This window comes from Ictalurus punctatus, chromosome 16 (genome assembly GCF_001660625.3).
Source record: "Ictalurus punctatus breed USDA103 chromosome 16, Coco_2.0, whole genome shotgun sequence".
Taxonomy (NCBI): Eukaryota; Metazoa; Chordata; class Actinopteri; order Siluriformes; family Ictaluridae; genus Ictalurus; species Ictalurus punctatus.
Window position 1 is genome coordinate 882478 of NC_030431.2, and position 24550 is coordinate 907027.

Here is a 24550-nt window from a genome sequence, read left to right on the forward strand (position 1 = left end):
CGACTGCAGTGTTGCAGTTTTAGCTTTGAGCCGCCAGAGGTCGCTGAAGTGGCCCATTCTAGTCATCATCTTATGTAAAGAGTAAAGTGAACGAAGGTTTTTCAAATGCAGTGGCAATGACTTAAAAATGTAACCTTTACAAATATATTTATAGGGTCGTATGCTTTGAAATTCGATGTGGAGCGTGGATATTTATTATTAATATATACTAATATTGCATCCTAATTTATCTTCGTAAAAGTTGTACAAGGTTGTCATTTGCGAACAAAGGATGAACAAAGGAACACAAACTTTTTGTAAAAATGTGTATTTTGATATTAAATTGACTTCTTTTTTTTTGTCCACAGCTTTTATTCTTTTAAAATGATATTTTAAATATAGTTTCATATTGTCATATGGTGTTTGGAAAAATTAACCTGTGGAAACTGTTTTGTATATCTAGTGTCTTAAAATGTAAATAACCTACGTTTCTTAATAATAATAATCAATAAGCCTACATTAGAAATTTAATACATTCACAACTATAAAACAATACAACAGTTGTCAGTACAGTATATATATAATGTGTGTGTATATGTATGTATGTATTATCTCCATTTATATTTATCTTTATGCATTCTAGCATTCTATAGAGATGCCTCCATACTCAAGAAAATAAATATTTTCATTTTTTAAAACCAAATATTAAAAGGAAAGTGTGTGTAATATGATGATGCAGGCCTCTTTGCTCCGCCTCTAGAACACTAATGATTCTATTCTGTAAGTGAATCAGATTGCGTGGCATTTGATTCATTTAGAAGCGGTTTCTAAATTGTACGTGTTCATTATTTGTTGGTTTACATTTTTTTTAATACCCCCCCCCCCCCCCCCCCGAAAAAACAAGTTATCCTGAGATGCGAATCGACTAAACGTCAAAACTGTGCGTCGTTAGTGTTAATTCGTTCGAGTCCTCGAATCGCTTCACTCGAGGAAATTTAAAAGAGTCGTTCATTAAGAACCGATTCGCTTGTGAATCGTTTGTACTTTTTAGCTGTAGCGCCAAATTAAATTGAGTTCTCAGGACGAGGAGAAGCAATGAGCAAATTCTTTACCTTCTCTCACTGGTTTTAGAGACTTTAAAAGGGTTATTTAAAAAATAAAAATAAAAAAAAGCTTCTGTATTGTTTGTTGGAAATATGTTGTGTTTTTGGGACTGAGAGGCTGAAGTGTGTGGAAAGAGCGGAAATGGCCACCGGGAGCGGAGAGCGCGTGAAAGCGGGCGCCTACATCCCCGTGTCCATCACCGTCATTCTGCTGCTGGTGATCTCCACCCTCTTCTTCACCTTCACGTGAGTCAGTGCAGCTGTGGACACCATGCTGTCCTACATCACATTATATACAGCTGTTATACACTGTGCATTGTGTGTACACTGTGAAACACTTACTGTACATTTTACACTCTTTTCCTTGCACCGGTTACCAGTAAAGTACCAGTAAAAATGTACAAGTCTTAACCAGTGAAACACTACAACTAACTTGCACTGATTCATATATTTATTTACTTACTTATTTATTTATTTATTTTTAGGGCTATTAAAGATTTTATTCCTGAACATTGCATTCACAAAACTTTACACCTCTCCTTATTTAATCAAAAATTAAGATTCAAGCTGACATTATGTATGCTTGTTTTTCAGTTATTGAGCTTTAAATGAATGCCATTTAATTCAAGTGGTCAGTAAATAAGATAATATAATATTAACGATTACAGCAATATATTACTTTTCCATATAATAATAATAATAAATGGTTAAGACCCTGGGTTATGACCCATTGCAATAGTAATGTAACATGATGTAGTTGGCTCCAGAATTATTAGCACACTGGGTAACCGAGGCAAAAAAAAAAAAAAGAATAAAGGTTAGATTTCTTATATTTTTATATAAACACATACATTGTAAAGTGCTTTGAGTGTCTAGAAAAGCACTATATAAATGTAACCAACTATAACTGAAGTTTTTTTTGTGTGGTTAAACTGTTTTTTCTTAATCTATGAATGGAAAAAAACCTTCATCTAATCCAGTTAATCAGTCTGGAGCGTCTCCTATGGGGCAGATATAGGGCACGTAAACGTCTCTCACTCTGTGATGACGTTAGTCTAATGAAGCATTAGTTTTGGGGCAGTTCGCATAAACTCTATTATTCAGTAGATACGATTACACACTGCATTTCAGTATGATTGAAACGCAGATGTTGATTCATTACTGTATGCAGATCTGTCCTCAGGTGCTGATGTGTATTCACAGGCAGTCTGCGCTGCAGAAACTGGGGCAGTGTACTACAGCCTGGACCCGATTATATCCAGCTAAAAGGATCAGTTTTTCTAGCAGATCTGCCGGTGCGGGGCGTTTCACAGAATGCATGTCACAACGTTTTGCGCTGAACTCGGTGCTCTTACTGCAATACTAAATAGAAACCCATGCACTGACTTTTAATTCACACTGTGGCTTTTAACTGATGCTGTGTGAGTAAGAAGGACAGGATAAAGCAGCATTTGCTCTGTGACCTTTACCGCCATGTTTGTCCCAGTTTGGGTTCATCGTCGCCCGATTTATTGAAACGTCTGCTGGCTCCAGCAGATGGGACGTTGGGGATTAAGATTTGCATGCGGTGCTGTCCGATGTGTACGAGGGTTTAGATCTCTGTGGAGATCGTATCTTTCATACTCGATAGTATTGTTAAACATATTTGAAAACATGTCACATACGCTACAGCACCGTAGAATTCTCAATTCTGATTGGTCAGAAGGTGTTGATTCATTTTCTATAACAGCGGTTCGGACAGTAGTTGCGACTTAACGGTTTATATTGTATACGTTGATGTAGTTATCGTTTCTACACTAACAGCGTATAAAGGGGTTTCGCACTGCACGTGAACAGATTTTAAAACCATCATCGATATCATCTCGGTAGTTGTCTGTGAAGGAGTCTCCAGTCACAGTGCTTTGTACCTGTCAGAGGTAAAGCCGTAATCTGAAGTCTTCCGGAACGGGAAAGTCGGAGGACTTTGTGCATCGCTGCATTAAGTCTTATTACGTTTAAGAGAGAGAGAAGAAGAAGAAGAAGCTGTTGAGGGAATGATTCTTTATAGTCGCTATAACGTAAGTGATAACAGGAACTTGTTTTGCGGACGTTCCACAACATTAAACATGACTATAAATTGGAGATATCACCGATCCGATACTCAGTGTTGCGCCACGTCGTTGTTGATTATTTTCTACGACGGCATGTCCGAGGCAAGTGTTTTATTCCTTACTTAATTCCTAACGGTATAAAGTCCCTAGAAAAAGAGCCCCGACAGTTTTATTTCACCTCTCAGGTCAAAATAACCCGAACGTAATCTCCGTACTGAAGAAGCTACAAGTTTTATATCTTCATTAAAACAAAATTAAGTGAGTCAAACGGACAAGGTGATCTCGGATCGTCCGCTGTTCCCGCAGCTGTGGTTTATGATGTGCACATAAAAGTTGTAATAATAAAAAGTGACGAGCATGTAGGGGTGTTTTAATTCAAACAAATTGCGTGTATCCTGGAGCAGTAGGCATCGGGTATTAACCTCGATGCAAATTTTTTTCCTCTCGCATGAATAATCCCTGGGACTTCGGACGAGAGAAGAGGGTCATACATCACTTTAGATTCCACATCACTCTAATTAGTGTTAGATACAGTGCTTCATTTAGAGAATAAATAGTCTTTATAGGCTTGGGTGTGTTCAATGAAGTAATTATGCTGTTGATGTATAACAGCAGAATGGAAAAAGATTTATCACGATACGTTTCATGGTCGGTTCCCGAGGTTGAATTTGAATTCGATTATGATGTATTAAATATGGAAAAATCCATATTCTGAAACATTTCTAAAACTTACAATAATCTCGGAAGAAATACTGTGGAACAGGCGAGGATCGTCGTTCAAACAAATATATTTTGAAATGTATTTTTCGCACTGAAGTTAACCTGGGCAGATTCCTAAAAAAAAAATCCGTACAGTTCAATTCAATTCAGGTTTATTCAGTCCGTCCTGGATTTTGCCATTTTCATGATCGCAGAAATGAATGCAAAACCAGGGAAACGCCACAATATTCACAAGGGCTTGCCATTTTTTTTTTTAAATGACCGCAGATTTGGCCAAGACGCTTCATGCGACATCATCACAACACGCCATGTGACGTCATCACAACGCTCATTCAGCCAAAGCCCTCTTCGATTTACGTGCGTTGAACGTGAGTACAGCCAGAAGATCTCATTTACCAAAAAACGTCACTGTGATGGACCGCGCGAAACAATTTCCAGTAGTTTTCCACAAAAAAACAACAACAATAAATCGGCAAATTGCATCGCAATTTTTGAAAAAAGCCACAGCGATTTCGAGCATCTTTAACCGCAACAATCACACACACGCACAAACAAACAAAAAAAACCCTCCGCGAAATTCTGTATGGACTGTTTCTCTCGCAGCAGCCTCACAGAAATCCAGATGTGTTCGAGCTAGATCCCTAACGTGCAGTGGCAAGGAAGGAAAAACTCCCCGAGAAGACATAAGGAAGAAACCAGACCCAAAAATCCCAACACTGGATAGTAAATATATAAATAGTTACTCTTCTACAACGGTAAACTCCAAAATCAACAAATACTACGTGTTTTAAAGGCTGGCTGTATGACCAGATTGTGAATTGGAGTCCTGGGATGAGCAAGAGGACAGTCGATGATTACAGCAGCAGTTCTTGGGTAAATCTACAGAATCACTTGGGTATAAAGTCCAAATCTCCAGGGTATCCGTGTGGGTCCAGCACAAAACGAGTCACAGAAAGTGACTGAAACGATGATGGTTCCTGGAACTGATGTATTCAGTGGCTAAAAGTAGAAAAACAGTGTTACGCAGGAGAGTTCTTGATTCTGATGCACAGCCCTCTCTGGAAAGAAGCAGCAAGAAAATACTTATTGTCCTTTCCTCTCAGGGAAAATAAATAAATAAATAAATAAAGGCCGTTCGGGGCCTGTAAATAAAATAACCGAAATTCAAGCCTGAAGTGGAGCTCGGCAGAAATGTGCTTTTACAGTAAGAGTCCATCTGAGTAACGCCAGAAATCGTCAATATTTGAAAGAACCTGCAGAAAGCAGTGTTTCTTATAGACAGAGAGCAGTATAACGACGATGGAAATCAGAACGTGTTTTTATTCTTCTGTAACGTTACATTTTCTACTGAAACAAAGACGTCGGCTGATGAATAACGTACGGTTGAAATCTAGAGGATTCCTTCTGAAAAGATCATAGTCCGAGTCAATCAAGGAGGACTTCTCTGACTCTTGAATATTATTATTCCCTATTCGTATCGCTTCGGATGGCAGAGCGATATAAATAGAAACCTTTTGTTTTTTCATGTTTTATGACGGCCTTAAAAACAAAAAAAACCAACCTGCACCATTGCGGCGTGGCACATCATTACTGTAGTACACAGCGCTTTTTCAGTCTGCAGCGCCAAGCTGTTATCAAGCAACCTTTTAACACACCCATTTATTATATTAATCTTGTGAGCTTGCCATTGAGATGGATTGTTAAGTGGCTATGTTAATTCAACTACTGAGAGCACTGGAGTCCATCTGCTCAGTGTGTGCGTGCCACCATCACTCCTCTTTATGGAGGATTAATGTTGCGTTTTTGGTTGGAAGTGCAGTTGTCCTTACCAGACCTCCTGCCTTTGAGACAGATACATGCATCTTCCTGAAGTCTCGTTTATTAGTTAGTGTGTATATTTATTAGCCACTATGCAAACGATTAACCTTTTAAACTCTTACGAGCCGTCAGCAGGTCTTCGGCTCTGCTCCTTACTCCCGTGATATCCGATTCGTTTCACTGTTATTGCTGTGGGTTTAATGTTATGTTTTAAGATAATTAACTAAATAAGCTGAGAGTTGAAGGAGTTAAACATTAGCTGTATTTTTTTTTTTAATTTGTATTTAGAAAGACATTGCTGGATTTATTATTTTATTTTATTTATTTATTTATTTATTTATTTTTCAGAATACTACAACTCATCCCAGAAATCCACCCCTTCAGTTGTCTGATTTCCGTGATGTGTAAATATAGTTACTGCCCTTGAGCAACACCCTTAACCTTCATCATTTCAGCTCGATGCTTCCTTTGAATTCAGCTTCGCTTTGAATTCACACGGGATCAAAGTCTACTGCCATCGGAATTTGGCGAATGAATAGATATAAATGCATGTAGCACAAGGCTCAGGCTTGCACTCGGACACTGAAGGAAGCTTAGATTTAAAGCTGCTCGGCTGTTTCATTAGGAGTTGAATCTCGTCAGGACACGCTGCACATAATAAACTCTCTTTGCTATCCAGATGGTCAGAAATCAATGTTGGTCCAGTCTTGTGGAGGCATCCAGAGTAATCCTTACAAGTTCTTAAAGGGAACTAGGCTTTGCACTTGTGATTTGTCTTTTAATGTGAATAACGTGCATTATTAGTCCCTGCATTAATATACAGTGAGGGTAAATACGTATTCAGACATTATTTAATGCATAATATTAAAGATGTACACCGATCAGTCACAACGTTAAAACCACTGACGGGTGACGTGAAGAACGTTGATTATCTCGTTACAGCGGCACCTGTCAAGGCGTGGGGTTGATTTATGACGCAGTGAGTGAGCAGTCGGTTCTTGAAGTTGACGTGTTGGAAGGAGGAAAAATGGGCGAGTGTAAGGATCTGAGAGACTTTGACAAGGGCCGGATTGTGATGTCTAGACGTCTGGGTCAGAGCATGTCCAAAACGGCTGTGTTGTGGGGTGTTCCCGGTATGCAGTGGTTCGTATCCACCAAAAGTGGTCCAAGGAAGGAGAACCGGCGAACCGGCGACGGGGTCATGTGCGCCCAAGGCTCATTGATACGCGTAGGGAGCGAAGACTAATCCGTCTGGTCCGATCCCACAGAAGATCTACTGTAGCACAAACTGGTGGAGAAGTTAATGCTGGCCCTGATAGAAAGGAGTCGGAACACACAGAGCATCTCAGCTTGTGTATGGGGCTGCGTATCTGCAGAGCGCCCATGCTGACCCCCTGTCCACTGTCAAAAGCGCCTACAATGGTCACGTGCGCATCAGAACTGGACCACAGAGCGACAGAGCGATGTAAGAAGGTTTCCTGGTCTGATGAATCACGTGTTCTTTTACATCATGTGGATCAAGAAGGTGAGACAGAAGCCAGCAGTCACTGGAAAAGAGTTTCAGGAGGACCTGAAAGCAGCAGGAACGACAGAAAACAACAAGTGAGAAAATAAAACCCTAAAAAATACGTAGTCCACGACTAATAAGTTATTTTATTCATGTACTACACAATTTGATCAAGTTCACGCTTGATGACAAAATCATTTTTTTTTTTTTTTCCAATTCTGTTTTAGAAACTAAAACGTTAAATAATCAAATAATATAACATTTTTCACGTGCTGTGACGTGGTTAATTAGGCTCACGTGTGTTATGTGTTCATACAGTAACAGCTGCTTTAATTAGAAAATAAGAAGGAACGTTTTGCTGAATATTAATGAAGAATGATGCAGCCTTTCTTTAACAAAATAAAAACAGTATCTGGAAAAGAAATGTATAGTCCGTCCATCCACCCATCCGTCTTCTACACCGCTTCATCCTTTTCAGGGTCACGGGGAATCCTGGAGCCTATCCCAGTGAGCAAATATATAGTCCAACTAGGGCGGAAAAAAAAGAAGAAGCAAAAAGACAATTATTTAGTGGCGCAGGCAACGTATGTGAGCAGCAGTGCCTTGACAGCACATCCTGAGTGAAATGATTCAGCCGTACGTAAATGGCACTAACATTAAACAGAATTCAGTAGGATTTAATAAGCTCTCAGGCCACTGGGAAATTGTTGGCCCTGTGCCATTGTTTACTTTCCACTATAATAAATAAAGTCTCGAGCGATGAACAGCATTAGTCAGATTTCTGACTCGATGAGGATTCACGAGGTCCGGTGGCTCGTTACGGCCGTCCCCCAGGTGCCGAAAGGAACCTAAATCCAAGCACAGAGGACAAGGACGGAGAAAAAGTAATAACTTCCCAAAATGGATGAAAATTTGTGGATGATGAGATGTAAACGGTTTCATGTGGAATTTTGATTTCTCAGTTGCTGTTTTTTTTTTTCTCTCTCTAAAGATATATCGATCATCGGATACCACTACATTCTCACAGAAAAACTGGTGATTCTTGATGTTTTTCACATGCACGTTGCCTCTGATAAGCGGCTTCCTGTGTGATCCCTGATCCCGATTCGGTAATCTGGGGATTATGGAAATGCAGCTGGTGCAGCGCAGACATTTATTTACTCTCTACCAAACCCCCCCCCCCCCCCCCCCTACGACACCCCCTCCCCTCCCCCCACCTTCTGACCTCCATTCCCGCACATAGCCGCAAATAAATAAGGTGGACACCGAAGGAGCTGCCGCGCCCTGTGGATCGTGTCACTAAACGGATGCTTTGTGGGTCGAGATGATCCGAGAGTGTCCCGTAATAATAAACCGTGCTTCTCATATTCCATCCTTTAATCCAGCTCAGTTCACTTGTATCTGTATAGCACTTTTAAGAGTAGATTTCCTGACGAAGCAGCCTTACAGAATTCCTTATGTAGATTTAGATCCATGATGAGTAAATGAGCGGCGCCGAGAACGGAACCCGTCCTCTTCGGGGCGACGCCGGATAGTGGGATTGATGATCATTACTATACGTGTTCTATAACGTAAAGTGGTGTATGATATTCAGTCAGATTGTACTTTGTGTGCTGTAAGTATGCTCAGTGTGAGTATGTCGTGAATACGAGTCCTGGAATGAGCACAGGACTGTGTTTACGACTGCAGCAGCATTTCTTAGGTACAAGTCTACAGTATCAAGGTGAGATTGAGGCACACAATCTTAGTGGGACTGTTAATACTTTACTTCAGTAAATAGCACTAAAATAGTTCTCTTGGCAGCAGATTATTCACGCTATAGGATGTTATTAATTAAACCTAGATGTGCAGTTTGCCATTAAAACCCATTGTCCTCCATTCTGTAACTGGTACACGTAGATCTGCTGTATATAATCGCAATGTTGTTGTTGTTTTTTATTATTTAAAAAAATTTTTTTTTAAGTGTGTGCATTTGATCTACCGCACCATCAGTCGTCGAGTGGATTCGTGATTACCTTTCCTTCTGCCATCGAATCGTCCCCTCATCTAATCCTGTTTTTTTTCTTCCATCCACACTTTCATCTTTATCTACACTTTCATCTTCGTACCCTGAACGTATATTGTACCCCCAGGCACTAAGGGCAGACGAAGCATTAGACGGCTAGAAAGATTTCACCATCATCTGATCAAAAGAAGCTCCATCCGATTCAAATTTAAGCGGCGCGCTCGTGACCGTTCCTAGATGATGCCGCTGCGCACCTCGTCACGATGCACCGAAGTAGCCATCGAGGGATACTTGTCTGTCACTGTAAGCACGAATCCATTCTTCTCGTGTCTCGCAGGTGTCCTTGGCTCGCTGAGAACGTGTCTCTTGCTTTCCCTCCGTGCGTCGGCATCACGTTCTTATTTGTCCTGGCGAACTTCACCATGGCAACGTTCACGGATGCCGGCGTGCTGCCGAGGGGTCAGGAAAATTCAGTTTACCAGATCACATTAAAACATGCATTAATAACGGGCTGTTATGCGTGATATTTATTTGGTGAAAACTCACTGTATCGCTGCCGTTTCTCTCGAAGCTAACGAGGATGAGGACAAGGACGATGATCTCCGTGCTCCGCTTTATAAGGACGTGGAGGTCCGGGGAATCCAGTTTCGGATGAAGTGGTGCGCCTCCTGCAACTTTTACAGGCCCCCTCGCTGCTCCCACTGTAGTGTGTGTGACCACTGTGTGGAGGTGAGTGAGTCTGTGTGTGTGTGTGTGTGTGTGTGTGTGTGTGTGTGTGTGTGGACAGCCTTTGTGCATACTTTTTTAAACTACATTTTTTTGTGTTATGACCTTGAGCTAAAATGGACTTGTATGTCATGAATCTACACAAAATAGCAAATAATATCAAAGTGGGAGAATAGTAAAAGTTGTGATTGCGTAAGTATGTACTCCCCATTGTGTGAAACCCCTGAATTAGTTCTGGTGCAACCACTTACCATCACGTCACGTTATTATTCGGATGAATTGCAGTTGATGTACTTTAAATGCACCTGCTTCTGGAAGGCCCCAGTAATCGTTAGAGAACACACCTAAACAAGCAGCATCATGAAGACCAAGGTAATAAAGTCCTGGACGAAGTTCTGGGAACGTATCAAGCTGGGTTTTTAGAAAAAAATAAAAATAAATCATCCTTTCTGTCTTTCCTTATTTTAAATCCATTATTAAAAATGAAAAAGGATACTGTACGGCATAACGGCGACTCTGCCTAGAGGAAGCTGTCCACCTAAACTCGGTGACTGGGCGAAGACGGAGTTAGACATGGAGGTAAGGTTGTAACAGGACAAAAAACGTGGAACAGTTCGAGGGGGTGAATACTTATGCAAAGCACTGTATGTGCACGAAAGAGAGCGTCAGACAAGCAGGTTAAGCCACTTTGCCGTTATCATGTTGTTCTTTTTTTAGATACAATCTGCACACAGTCAGCCGCGTTTCGGAAACCAACCCAGTGTTATGAATTGTGTGCCGTTCATTAGCCGGTGTGTGCGCAGGAAAGAAGAAGAAGAAGAAGAAGGAGAAAACTGCAGCTGCTTAAAATTCCTCACAGCAGCCTGCTGTTTGCATGCATTAGAAATGCAAAATAAGTGAGAAACTGATTGCAAATACAATTAGCATTATCATAATAATTAGCATTATTATTATTATTATTATTATTATTATTATTATGATAATGCTAATTCCGCTTTTATGACCGCATCCAATGAACATGAAATTTGACTGTGTTTTGTAATTGTCTTTCATTTTCAGTGTTTCATGCTTGGATATGACATTGGATTCTCAACCATGCTAAATAAATTGTTCCCAGGACTTTGACCATCATTGCCCCTGGGTGAACAACTGCATCGGGAGAAGGAACTACCGTTTCTTCTTCCTCTTCCTGCTGTCTCTCAGCATGCACATGGTGGCCATTTTCTCTGGGGGTCTCCTGTATGTACTGGACCACCTGGAAGCCCTGTGGGAGCCACGTACAACCGTCACGTATCCTGACTCCGTACAGCTCCATCAGTTAACGATCTCTTTTCAGGAATGCGACGAGTGAACATTTAAGCAAACGGCGCCGGTGCGCGTGCATGAACACATTGCTTTAACTGTTTAGTTCTGTTTGGATCATTTCACCAGTTGCTCCTTGACATCACTGGGTCAGCCTGTCCATCATGAGCACGTCAGGCCTTTTCTTCATCCCCGTGATGGGATTGGCATGCTTCCATACGGTCCTGGTGGCAACAGGACGAACCACAAATGAACAGGTGAGATGAGGGAAATGTGTGACCATTCACCTACAACCATAAGAACCTAAGATCATAGTTTGGACTCGGGGAAATGGCTGGTTTACCGAGATATTGGGCAGAAATCCACTGATGCAGAGATACTAAAAATTAATTAGTCTTCGTTACAGGTGACTAGAAAGTTCCAAGGAGGGGCAAATCCCTTTACGCGTGGCTGCTGCGGCAATGTGGAGTTTGTTCTGTGTAGTCCTATTGCTCCAAGGTACAACACTGTCATCGTGTGGCTCTGTAGTGTCCAGTCCATCTTTGGTCATGTGCCATGCTGTAAATGTCCATTTTCTGCTTCTTTTCACTGGCAGATACACCAGGGATGTGGGAAACAAGCAGACTGTCCGTATACAACCACCATTCCAAACACCAGAGTCCCTGAAAATGTCCCCCATAAAAGTTGAAGACAATGGGTTCCAAACTGAAATGACTTCTGTAACGGTAATACACGTTCCCGATCCTATTTTAATGTACGATTCGAAAATGAAATCGAGCATGAGTAACCCAATGAGCCACGTTAGGAATATGAGTGGGCAACTGTGTGAATTGAAACCCCTAATTTAACAGATATTTACCACCTCTCTTTTTGTCCTCTTAAATTATACCTTATAAGCTCGTGAAGAGCCTATTCAAAGACTTTAATCAAGGCATGTGAACGTGACACGGACATTAACCATCTGCCCGGTTGCTTTTGCTTCCTCCGTGACTGCACGAGAGAGATATCGCAGTGTCTGTGATGGTGCCTTAACTGTAGACGTGAAGGCCCATTTACTACACTTATAACGGATAGGTCCGTGTCTGTACTCTGCTAGCGTCGGTCTTCAGGAGAACGAGATGTCCCCGAGTGCAAACAGCTGAACACACCACCTCCTCTCGCACCCAAACCCGACCCAGTTCTGCTCAAGAGCCACCTGGGCACGTTGCAAGGTGGACATTCCTGTCTCTTTTGCACCCTTGATATTATATTAATCACTGGCGGTGTTTCAGAACGCACACGTAAATTTCAAGTTGGAGTTATAATAGAAAGTCACACACGTGTTTTTCTGCTTTAGAGAGCTTCCAATGCAAAACCGCAGTTCCGTCCGCCCAGAGCACCATCGGTCCGACTGTCGAGTCGTCTTCCAGAGTGCATTATCAAGTTCCCAGGGAGCAGGTGAGTGGAAAATGGGGCTGAACTCAAGAAATCTAACAGGTTGAGGGAAGTGTAAAAAAAAAAAAAAAAAAAAGACTAGACTGAGCCAAGATTGCGTCTGAAAGAGAGGAAGAACTTTTAAGACCAGGATAGGCAAAATATTGAGTCCCCTTCAAGACCAGGCCTCAGAAGGATTGTTCCAGCATCCAGCATCCAGGGCAGTGGTAGCTCAGGGGTTAAGGCTTTGAGCTGATTGGTAGCTTGTAAATTCAAATCCTGCTGCTGCCAGTCTGCCAGTTTTGGGTCCTTGACCAAGTCCCCTTCAAGACCAGGCCTTAAAAGACAAGTTCAAGCAGCCAGGGAAGTGGTAGACTGTAGTCATTAGTCATTAAGCAAGTCCTTAACCCTGAACTGCTCAGCTGTACCACGTGTCAGTCACTTTGGGTAAAGTGTCAGCCAAGTGTAATGTAAATGGTTTTAACCGTATCCTTACCTACCGCATTTGTTGCATACGTGTGACTGCATCAAACAGAAATTTCAACATATTTCCATAAACAGAAATAATGAAGGTCTACAATGAAAAGAACCAAGGAACACTTTTAAACCTTTTAACACCTGGGGTAATTTTCGATCCCGACACCATCGATTCACGTTTTCAAGTGCGAGACCTTTACCAATTCAAGGCAATTTCTTTCTTTTCGTCACATCGCCTGGTTCCTTGTTCATTTCCAGTTTAATTCGATTTTAAAGCATTTCATGCACGCACTTTATTATTGACGTGCACAGACCACGTTCTGCTCCCATTCACTTTGAGCTCCATCGACTATGAACGTCCCTCATTCACTTTGTACGATGAGTTCGAACGTATTAAAGGATTGGTGCAACTGGGATATACGGGGCAGTGACGTTTGGTCAAGTAAAGCGTTCAAAACATCACATAATACGTTAAATCTAGAAGTTACAGATTTATGTAGAGACGAGTGTTGTTTTTTAGTGATGCTCGAGGCCAAACGAATCATAAATGTCCTAGACTGATGCAAGTTTGACACGAGTAAAAATTTGGGCCTGATCACTGCGACGTCTTCTTGATAAATTCCGTCTTTATTTAGATGGAGTGTACGAAGGACCCCCAGCTCCACATTAGTGGGTTTGCCCAGGATCCTTTTTTTGAATCTGGAAAGTGGCAAATGGAGAAGCGGACTCCCATCTCTACCCACCTGGCAATGCAGTCCAGCACACTTCCCGTGAACACACTCATTCTGAACTCCCGCGCGCTCACTTTGAAACAGGCCCACTGCAGACGAAGCCATCAGTGTCCTGATTCTGTGGCATCTTCCTCCACCCAGGGCATCCTCAGCCTCTCCTGTGACAGCCTCCTCAGCCCAGCACAATGCGGGAATTTCAAAGTGAGCTACCTGCCTTCTTTCCTTCCCTTAGATCTAGGTTTGTCCGTCAGGTGCCCGGCAGATGCCCAGCACGCACCCTCCCGTACCTGCAGCCCGGGTTTCACTGGCATGAGCAGGCAGTCTCCTGTGCACTATGACAGCCTTCCCAAACATGCCATGAGCTCTATCCAGGAACGGCATGAATTGGAGGAGCGAGAAAAGCAGCCGTCTTTGCTTCCCGTTCAGGATATGTCTGTCTACGATACGCCCAGTGGGTGCAGCGTGCCATCCCGGAGGCCCACTCCACCTGCCTATGGCTCTCGAGAGTTCCTCATGAGCAGCGCAGCGTACGGCTATGCCTCCTCGCTTCGACGGGCATCCAGGACTTCCAGCTCGTCCATGCATGCCAACATGGCCCTCCAGAGTCGTTCACTCTCGCCCTCGGCCTGTAGTTCTCTGGAGCGCCTTGCTCAGCACTCAACCTCGTCTGTTCCCTGCCCGATGCCCAGCTCCTCCTACACAGCTCAGAAAGCTCTGGCTTTCACTACCTCAGAGAGAAAAGACTCCGGTCCGTAGTACGAGTCCCTGATTCTCCAGTCTGTGTACAGCATGTACAGTATTTATCATGTCCCATTTATCATTGTTTGACTTCATATGCAAATATTCACCAAAATATGTCTATATATATATATATATATATATATATATATATATATATATATATATATATATATATATATATATATATATATATATATATATATATTTACAGATTTATTATAGATATTCGTTACCAATACTTCCCATTAGCAGAAAACCTTATCAGCTTGATTGATAGACATATAACAGTTGCTGTTTGTTCTCTTCTGAAAGGAAGTGAGAACAGTTTCATGCATTCATGAATTCATTTTAGTAGTTAAGTGTGCTCAGTGTAATTTGTTGTTTGGGTTTTTTTTTTTTTTGCTTCTTTTTTGTTTTAAAGCAACGCTCCATGAATGTTAAGTTGGAACACGTTCTGTAAATTTTGGCAAAATTCTTATCACATTTTTATTGCTGTCAATAAAATGTCTACTCGGAGATTAAACCCTGGTCTCTGTGGCATCCCAGCCTCTGCAAACAGGAGATAATATGAATGTGGATTAGCAACATCCAAACAATCAGGACAAAAAAAAAAGCATCTCTTGTCATTGCCTGTCAAACGTATTGCCTGTCAGTACAGGAAGCTTTCGCTTTTGCACTAGCGTCGAGGCGGCGCACATACATGTGGTTTGGAAGCGTGATTTGAAGGGAACTGAAGGAAGGAGCAGAATTTGTTTTGAATTTTGAAGGTCAAAATGTCAGCTAGCTTCATCAGCTAACTTCCGTGAACATTACTAGCTATAGTTTTATATACAGTGTAGGTCAGCGGTTTGTAGCCGTCACCCTGAACATTCGAGTGTTTTCCTTGCTCTAGCTACATTATTTAGAAGCGTTGAAGTAGCTAAGCTATTTGCTAAAATGTGTATTTTTTCCCCCCAAGTACCAAGCTACTTGTTTCACCACGTAGCTACACCGCATTTTAGCTTTTCACAAAATTCTACATTATTTTTCTATTAAAAAAAAACACCAACCTGCTCATCCTGTCCATGACAATATTTTATTAGCTTATCGTTAATTAGCCTTTGCGTGGTTAGAGCTCCCTCTTCTGTTCATGCGTGGAAGTAAACGTTGATCATGACTTGTTCTCTTAGGAAGCGTGATGCTCTTTAGTACAGCGTAATGCTCATTATTAGTCTTGATGTATATTTTGTTCGATTACACATATACCATCTATTACTATTATGTCTAATGATGATCCATCATCTTGCGATAAGGGCTGCCAGCTGTTGGAGGATAGGATTGCGAAGAAGACGTTCGCTCATTTTTAAAGGCGGTTTTGACATGTTACAGTGGTATTTGTCATTATAGAGCTTGGTGTTCATCTGCATAATATCAAAGACCCACTGTTTCTCCAGCAAGCGCCAGTTACAGACTAAAATGATAGTCTGACAGTCCACAGATACTTATCTCAGCTCAATTGTCATTGGTAGATTTTAAAATGATTCAGTCTGAATGCTATTTACCATGGCTTAGCTGTCAAGAAACTATCCTTCTTTAAATTGTCTGTTTCCTTGCATGTGCAAATACACAGATGCAATTTCCCAGTACATCTTTCATCTCTGAAATCCAAAATCTATCCAAAGACAAAACAGAGCGCTCTGCGAAGCTGGAGCAGAGTACACAGTGATCAAAAGACTAGCTCTAATTAGTCTATAGCCAGGCGCTACATTTGAATCCCCCCCCCCCCCCCCCCCCCCCATCAAAGAAAGAAAATGTAACGGTCTGGTGAGCTATAGTGTCATCAAGTGGCCGTAGTTCTTGTTATTTAACGCCATAGGTGTCCCATTCCAGTCCTGGAGAGTTTAGCATTAGCATACCACTACCCTGTAACTTACTCATTAGTAAGTCTGTTATGAGCTGAATTTGATGTGTTGACCAAATGAAAAAACACCGCTGGGATGTCGCCCTTTAGAGTCTGGTTATAACTGGTTATATATACATATACTGTGTGTATGTGTGTGTGTGTGTGTGTATATATATATATATATATATATATATATATACGGACTAAATGGAAGGGGTCAATAGGATAAATCTAGATATTATATGAGGTCATAGAAGGCAGTGTTTCTGTGTTGAAGCCAGTTCAGACTTGGTAATTCGCTGATGAGATGAATCGAATGTGGGAACACGGAAAACACTAAACTGTGTAAAATGCACCACAAGCAGGATTGAGAAACTTTCATATATGGAATGAATTTGGGAATTATGTCAGCTGGGAATTTGGGAATTATGTCAGCTGGTGTTCTGAAATCTTCAAAACATACAGAACACAAAACATACAGTATTGACAGCTTTACACTCTATGATTATCAGCCTGATTTTGCCCACAAAAATCGCACATTGTAAGATAATTCTTTGGTTGTGAATCAAGATCGGTGGTCTTGGTCTTTAGCGCCATTGTGACCAAAGACAGCAGCCATCCATGGCCAGGAGTCGAGAGCAAAAACTGCGCATGTTCTCTCGATTGGAGAGCAGACACTAGCTAATCGCAGGCAACTATAAGCATAAGTATGCAGAAGAGGGCAAATAGCACTTTCCTCCGAGTGTGTAACACTTCCCAGTGATGTAGCATGATCAGCGGTTCAACACGTGGTTGTCCTTCCTGATTTATACTTTGTAGTCATGTAATAAGGGAGAGTTAGTCCCCTAAATGAGGACTGCATAGGATTATCCGAAAATTATTGGACTGCTACAAAAAGGGCTGTGGCAATGGCAAAATGTAAAGAAAACACACTAATAGATAAATAAATATACACTTATTTTGAGCAGAAATGTTTATGCATTGGACCGATTGATTACGTAAACTGAAAATAGCAGTTTTCTTTCATTCCAGCTCTAACATTAGAGGTTCTTCCATAGAGAGCCCATGTTGTCTCACATTTGGTTATGTGATTTGGCCAAAATATTCTTGGGTTCGTCTAGTACAGTAATAAAAACCGTTTGGGAAAAGAGTCCCGAACACATGAGGATATATAGACAAAGAAGTTGTGAAGAAATCTGACACCCTAATATGAGGACAGCAGGGTATTAGGAGGTAAAGGTTGCTTTGGATCGACAGCAATTCGAACACTTAAGACACGTCGGGAGGCGGGAGAGTGCACAGCATTGCTTAAACCGCCTTTGATCAAATATTAAAAGCAGCAGGCTCACTCGCAGCCTGTTATCTGCACGTTCAAGAGACGGGTTTTTTTTTTAGGGGAGCCGGTCTGATGTGAGGCATAGAGTGAACGCCAGGCCTGTGGTGGAATGATAATGAAGGGAACTGCTGGAGCTCAGGGCAGTCTGAGGTTGGAGAAGTGTTAGCATGCTCGGTACATAGAAGATGACGGTGGCACTGTGCCTTTAACTGCTGGTGCTGTCGGACCACGTTGGAGTGTTATTTCAACGCACACGTGCTGCACATGCACAGCAAATCCCCCAGTGATAAATTAACAGCTACAGAGCTGAATTAACACCTCCGGCGTTTCCTCTCATTCCAGCTGGACACAAATGAACAGTGCGAGAGTTCATTGAACGCTGCAGAATTTGCTGTGTGGTTAGGGGGTTGTGCTGAAAATTAATAACTCTACTGTGGTCTTAATTATTACATAAAAGTTTCCAGACAAGTCCTAAAGGACGCTGTGCCGAGTATCCGCACGTTTATTCCCAACACACCGAAACCAGATAATGCTGACGTGACTGGCTCTTCTGTTTTGGGGTAATGTTGGAGTGGGACCAAATACAGGAATTGGCTGGCAGTTCTTAAGGACTGATTTGGGAAGCACTCACTTGGGATTCTCCCCTGATTTGGGAACACGGTCAACGCTGGCTTAATTATTCACCGCACTGTAAAAGCCGTGAGACACTGAGGTCAGCAAAATCATTTTGTCGACATTTCTATCTTGTGTAGATCTCCCAGAGAACATCTCTGCAGCGACTAAACAAACGTCGTTCTTTTTTAACGGGTTTTATGCAAGAGCGCTCTTTATTAGTCATAATGTGTTTTCTATTTTTAATAAAACAGCAGTTATGACAATAGTTCCAGCTGCATGACAAATTCAGGCAGGTTTATATTGATGCACATATTAGTGTTCTAACGTGTTATTGTTTCTATAGTAACAGCTCGTTCGCAGGGACGTGTGTGGCAGATGCTCAACATAACCTAAAGCTAATGATAAACACGTTCTTGAACTTGTAGGAAAAAAAAGTGTTTTTTGTTTTTTATTCTCGTCAGGATGTGTTTATTTAACATGTATGGAAGGAGTCTCCAGTGCGAGTGTTTTGTAACAGTCGGTAAGTGGTAAAATCTTCAGGACTTTTCCATTTTCTCACTAACATGTGGTTTGTTTGTTGTCTTATTAACTTCTAGTTAGAGGAAAAAGGGAGGGAATTACTGTGTCTGTATGTTTATAGCTTCCTGTCCATGTTGCACGACGTTAAATTTAAATATAAATGATTAAGAAAGTATGACGTGTGACATCAGAGGAATGAATGCGGGACCTCGGGACAGCCTCGGGGCTGTTGTAGGAAATCGATCGGCTCTGAGGTAGTAACAGTAACTCCACTTCGCACCAGCCCGTCATTGATTATTTTCCTATTACAGCACGCCCCGCTGTCTTTTATTCCTTAAGTATCAATTTTATCAGTACATGTTTGTTCAAGAGTTTCTCTCTCGCACACAATTCCCCTTCTCCCTCTAATTAAATTGCCAGAGCATCAGGGTCATCGCTGTCCGGATGAATTAATTCTTTGGCGTTGATGATGAAATTCCTCCTACAACGTCAGCTGACGGGGGGAAAAAAAGAAAAGAAGATAAATCATCATCACCGGTAGCTCCTCTACAGGGAACATTGTCTTACATGTATTATTAATCACAATTCAGGGAGAATCTACCCCATTCATTATTCATCATAAAGATTGCACTGGGATACTCATCCAGAGGTACACCACCTGAGGGGAAAACTATTCAACAAGTGCCTTTAGCCTGTTATTCTCTGTGATGGAGTCTGATGAAGCTCATTTACTGTTATGATTCAACCACTTGGCCTTGATCGTGACTTAACCCCTGTGCTCTGTTCAGGTCAAAATGAACCTTTTGGATTTAATTTTTTTAAAGGAGGCCATATAATTAAAACCTGGATCATATTAGCTGTTTTTGGATTAGGAATTTTACTGTACTGTGCTAACATTGTTCATTATTTAAATACATTTTTTTTTAAAAAGACCCGCTCGGCTGTGCAATCCATTTTTAGAAACTACTCTGCGAGGACAACTTGTTTTTCTCAATCACAGCCATGACAACCGCTTGGTTATTCATCATGTTAAAGTGTTATTTCAAAGGGATTATTATTTTATTATTTTTTACACCAGACGGCACACACATTTTTTGCACAGCACATTTCAGCCTAATCTGGTTTTAAAACCGACCAAAGAACCCGGGGCACGCTTTGTGACAAAGTCTTTACTGAAGGACAAACCAGCTCCTACTACGTTAGGTCCAAGAGCAAATCTGCAAACCATCCATCATCCATTTTCCATACCGTTTATCCTGCACAGAGTTGTGGGGGAGCCTGGAGCCTATCCCAGGGAACACGGGGCACTTGGAGGCGGACATGGGGTGGGTGCCAACCCATCACAGTTACACAAACATTCACACACTACAGACAGTTTGGAAATGCCAGTCGGCCTACGACGCATGTCTTTGGACTGGGGAAGGAAACCGATGTACCTGAGAACATGCAACGCCGTGCACACACGGCAGAGGCAGGATTCGAACCCCAAACCCTGGAAACCTGCAAAACATAAATGTTTATTAATGTTCTCAGTTGGGAAAGGGGAAATTTTATCTAGGCTCCAGAGGCACCATCAGTACTATTCCAGCTAGCATCAATAACGCCAAGTTGCATTTTGACTATATTTTTGTAACGTTGGAATGCATGTTTTATTTCAAGCTGGAGAAACTGTGTGTTGTATATTATACATCATTATAGCTGTGTTAGATATCATATTATTTCTATCCTGCTGTACACTTGGACGTGGAATCGCTCACTTCAAAATCGCTTCTTTAGTTTGTACCTTCTAGAAGAAATCTTAAATTTTGTGTTAAATGTCCAACACTAAAACAGAGGGGTTTTCGTACTAGATAGAGTACCAAGAACGCTTAATTATTAAAAATTAAAGATCCTTGCTAAATCTTTCTCTCTCTCTCTATCTCTCTCTCTCTCTCTCAGAGTGCGGTAATAAAACTTTATGTGCTTGATTTTTCACTTCGTGTTATTTTGCGAGTAATTGAGGTGAAGATATATAGCATATTTAATAATGAAATTGGATTGCTACCGAATAGACTGCTTATGAATGTCTAGTGATGCTAAGGGGGGAAAGGATGCACGACAAATGTGTATTTGTCTGAATATTGAAGGAAATTTCCTGATGGTGTAATGGCATGTAATGTTTTTTTTCCCTTCAAAGAAAATAGAAAAGAGCTCGAGGTAAAAGCAGAGGATTGTATTGGACGGCACCAGCTGAGCCACCCTGGCCCACCAATTGGAAGGCTAATAAATAAGGTATTATCACATAAAAGAGAAAGGTGTCGAATAATGGAACATAATACATTTGCCATGGTAATAGATCCATTACTCTAAGCGTGGGTGTCTGTTTACGCCTTTCAGTGTCGGTTGGTTTATTTTAACCTTACCCCCTGTAGTTCTCTTCTCTTTCTCAGTAATTTGAACATATCTCTTGTAGGGATTTTAATATTACAAAAGAAGGCATTTTGGGAAAAAGGAGACAGGCAGAGAAAGGGAATGAGACAGACACAGTGTATAATCTTAATTACTATTTTGATAAGTGGCTTACTTAACATATGTGAATGTGCCATTTGAGGAGGATTAATCACCATTTGAACAGAATTAATTTACAGGCTGAATTATTCTGTTGGTGGTAATTTGTCTCTCAGGAATGAGTAAAGGGTTATGGCTGGTGTCTTGAAAGCAAATGTGCTTGGATGTATGTGCAAACCATTATTTAGGCTAATCCAATATTCGGGTACGAGGAACATCCATCGGAGGAAACCAACACAAACAAGCTTGGTTATTAACATGAAAGTTCACCCAGGAACCTTATCTGAGATGATTGTGGTGAACATAAGATCAAACCATACCTGTCAGAGAGTCACAACGCCTCATCTCATCATCTAACAGCTCGACAGCAGCAGATCCCTGCCTGCTGATCTACCAGCTTAAACTGTTGCATGAATAAAAAGCAGCAGTCTGTTTGGTCTTCAATCAACCTAAACGAGCACACACGTCTCCCCTCTGCATCTCCCTCCACTGGCACCCCGTAGCTGCTCACATCAAGTCTTTGATGCTTGCCTACGGAGTAAGCGTTTAGTTTTATATTTATACAAACAACTTGCAAATGATCCAATCTAAGCATGGTGCTAAGTGTTTGGGAGTCGCAGGGAGCCTGGAGCCTATCCCAAGAAAGGCGGGGGACACCGTGGACCTGTGGCTAGCCCAATCACACACACATTCGCACACTACAGACAATCTGGAAACGCCAATCAGCCTACAGTGCATGTCTTTGGACTGCGGGAGTTAACCGGAGTACCCGGAGGAAACCCCCAAAGCAGGGGGAGAACATGCAAACTCCATGCACACAGGGCGGAGGCGGAATTCGAGGTGAGAGTCAAATGTGCTAACCACTAAGCCACCATGCCCTGTCTAGGATAAGCGGTATGAAAAATGGATGGATGGCAAAGTATAATGTCACCCAAAGTGGAAAATGACCCAGAGATGCACTCATAGTGACAAGTTCATTAATTTATTCGTTCATTCATTCATCTTAACTAACTGACTTTGCTCTCGTCAGGGTTGCAGTGGATCTGAAGCCTATCCCGGGAGCAACAGGGAATACACCCTGGATGACACGCCAGTCCAATGCATTGCCCCATGCACACACACATTCACAAACTCCTTCACACCTAGAGGCAATGTATAGTCACTGATCTACCCAGTGACATGAAGAAACCTCATGCAGACACGGGGAGAACATGCAAGAACTCATGCAGTAATGAGCTCAGGATCAAAGAGGGGATCCTGAGGCTGTGAGTCAGCAATGCCACCTACTGTGACAATGTGCCACCCAATATTAATTAAGTATAATTATCCCACTAACCGGGCGTCTAGTTACAAAGAACCTAAAACGGCTTTCGAGAGTGTGGTCGTTTTCAAGTCCCGTACATTAAACTGCTGTTTAATTTTCGACTGTTCAGTGAATTTCCAGTGTGCTGACCTGACTAGGTAATTCACCATCAGAAGGATATAGGAAATGACAGCATCTTTGTGCTCTGGGAACATGTTCTTGCTTTGAGAAACTTTCCTGTGAGATCTGTGGTATAACGCCAGAAATAACCCAGGTTAAAGGGTCACAGCAGTAATAGCTGATGATGTTCAAATGGGCCATAAAGAAGAAATGTCTTGTGGTTCATCAGACACTTCAGCTGATTGGATATCAAGCAATACTGTGCATTGACACATATATACAATATTGTACAATATATCCTACGATATACAAGTGGGGCGGCATTATGCCAAAGGCACACCAGTGATGAGATCAATATAAAATCATATAATTTCATGGTGAAATGCAGAACTTTGCCAAAGTTTGTAACGTCCTTTGTCTGTTTATTGAAGTAACTTCGGTCACACTTCTATTTATTTATTTATTTATTTATTTATTTTTCTTCCTTAAGTGGGGTTGGTAGACCTTTGATACTGTAAAAATAGATTGTTGTCTCTGGTATATTTATTTATACGATAACTCAATCGTGTTGCTTCCACACATCCTTAAAAGTCCAATATATTCAGTTGAGCAGAACATCTTGGCATCTCAGCTGAAAAGACTAATACATTTTTGGACCTTATAACTGGGGCTTGTGTATCGCTTTAATTAGTAGACAGTATTTCTCTGTGATGGATTGAGGAGGCTTAGCTGGAGTGTGACTGTGGATTTGACTGGCTTGCTTTTATCTGTCCTTCACTCTTGTGTGTTTGGTAAGGCTAAGCTGAGCTCCCTTTGTCTATCTCTCTCTCCCTCCATCACTCACTCACACTTTCTTTCCCTCTCTCCTTCTCTCATTACTTCACTCCTTTTCTGGAGAAAGAGAGCTGGCTCCACATGCATACAGTATCTAACATGGAAACGCCTCCTTTCTGATTAGCTGTGTCGGATACTGCCTTCTTTTTACACTAATGATGTTCCTTACGACTCACTTTAGTGATTTGATTCTTTTGAACAAAACCTGTTCAAGTGAGTCGAGCTATTCGATACTATAGGATACAATCCCATCCCCTAACCCACTTTCACAACTTATTTTATGGCTATGAAAGAGGGTTTTATTATTTTCTTTTTAAGCAAAGTCTGAAAACGTTTAGTTTATGACATGTCAAAGCATGGGGTGGCAAAGATAGGGGGGGCAAAATCCAAATAAGTGGTGGTACCATCTATTTATATATAGTACAAAAAAAAAAAAAATTCATGGACTTCATCAGAAAACCAACAATTTAAAAATTAGGTATATTATTTACAGAGACAGAAAGTTTTTCCTCTGTACCTTCATACCAAGGAAGCCATTTTTATGAAAAAACAAAGAGGAAACCAGTGAACCCAGAGGAATCCTATGCGGGAAATGAGAGCGCACGCGGAACTTCAAAGTCAGTATCTTGAGCTCGGGATTAAACCACCGCCATGCTAAAAACAACAACAACAACAACAAAGAATAGAAACCATCACAGAAATTATAATGCTTTCCACTACAAATACCATTACAAACCATCACCTAACCATTAAAACCAGCATAATTACCATTATTGGTCCTT

The 24550-nt window shown here is 41.4% G+C and overlaps 1 protein-coding gene across 1 annotated transcript; it reads left to right on the plus strand.

Moving 5' to 3' along the window:
* The first annotated feature begins 853 nt into the window (after positions 1-853).
* Positions 854-14719, plus strand: zdhhc8a (zinc finger DHHC-type palmitoyltransferase 8a). The gene is made up of 10 exons (XM_017489865.3): positions 854-1328; positions 9560-9681; positions 9794-9951; positions 11066-11238; positions 11405-11507; positions 11657-11748; positions 11846-11975; positions 12347-12461; positions 12587-12687; positions 13776-14719. Exons 1-10 carry the CDS (start codon positions 1225-1227, stop codon positions 14625-14627), a joined length of 1950 nt encoding a protein of 649 aa, XP_017345354.1. The 5' UTR covers positions 854-1224; the 3' UTR covers positions 14628-14719.
* Positions 14720-24550: the final 9831 nt, after the last annotated feature.

Bases quoted from the DNA above. Each gene is read 5' to 3' on its own strand.
- zdhhc8a (XM_017489865.3), top strand. From the start codon at position 1,225: ATGGCCACCGGGAGCGGAGAGCGCGTGAAAGCGGGCGCCTACATCCCC. The intron at 11,508-11,656 runs GTGAGATGAGGG...TCTTCGTTACAG, and splicing joins GACGAACCACAAATGAACAG to GTGACTAGAAAGTTCCAAGG. The intron at 12,688-13,775 runs GTGAGTGGAAAA...GTCTTTATTTAG, and splicing joins ATCAAGTTCCCAGGGAGCAG to ATGGAGTGTACGAAGGACCC.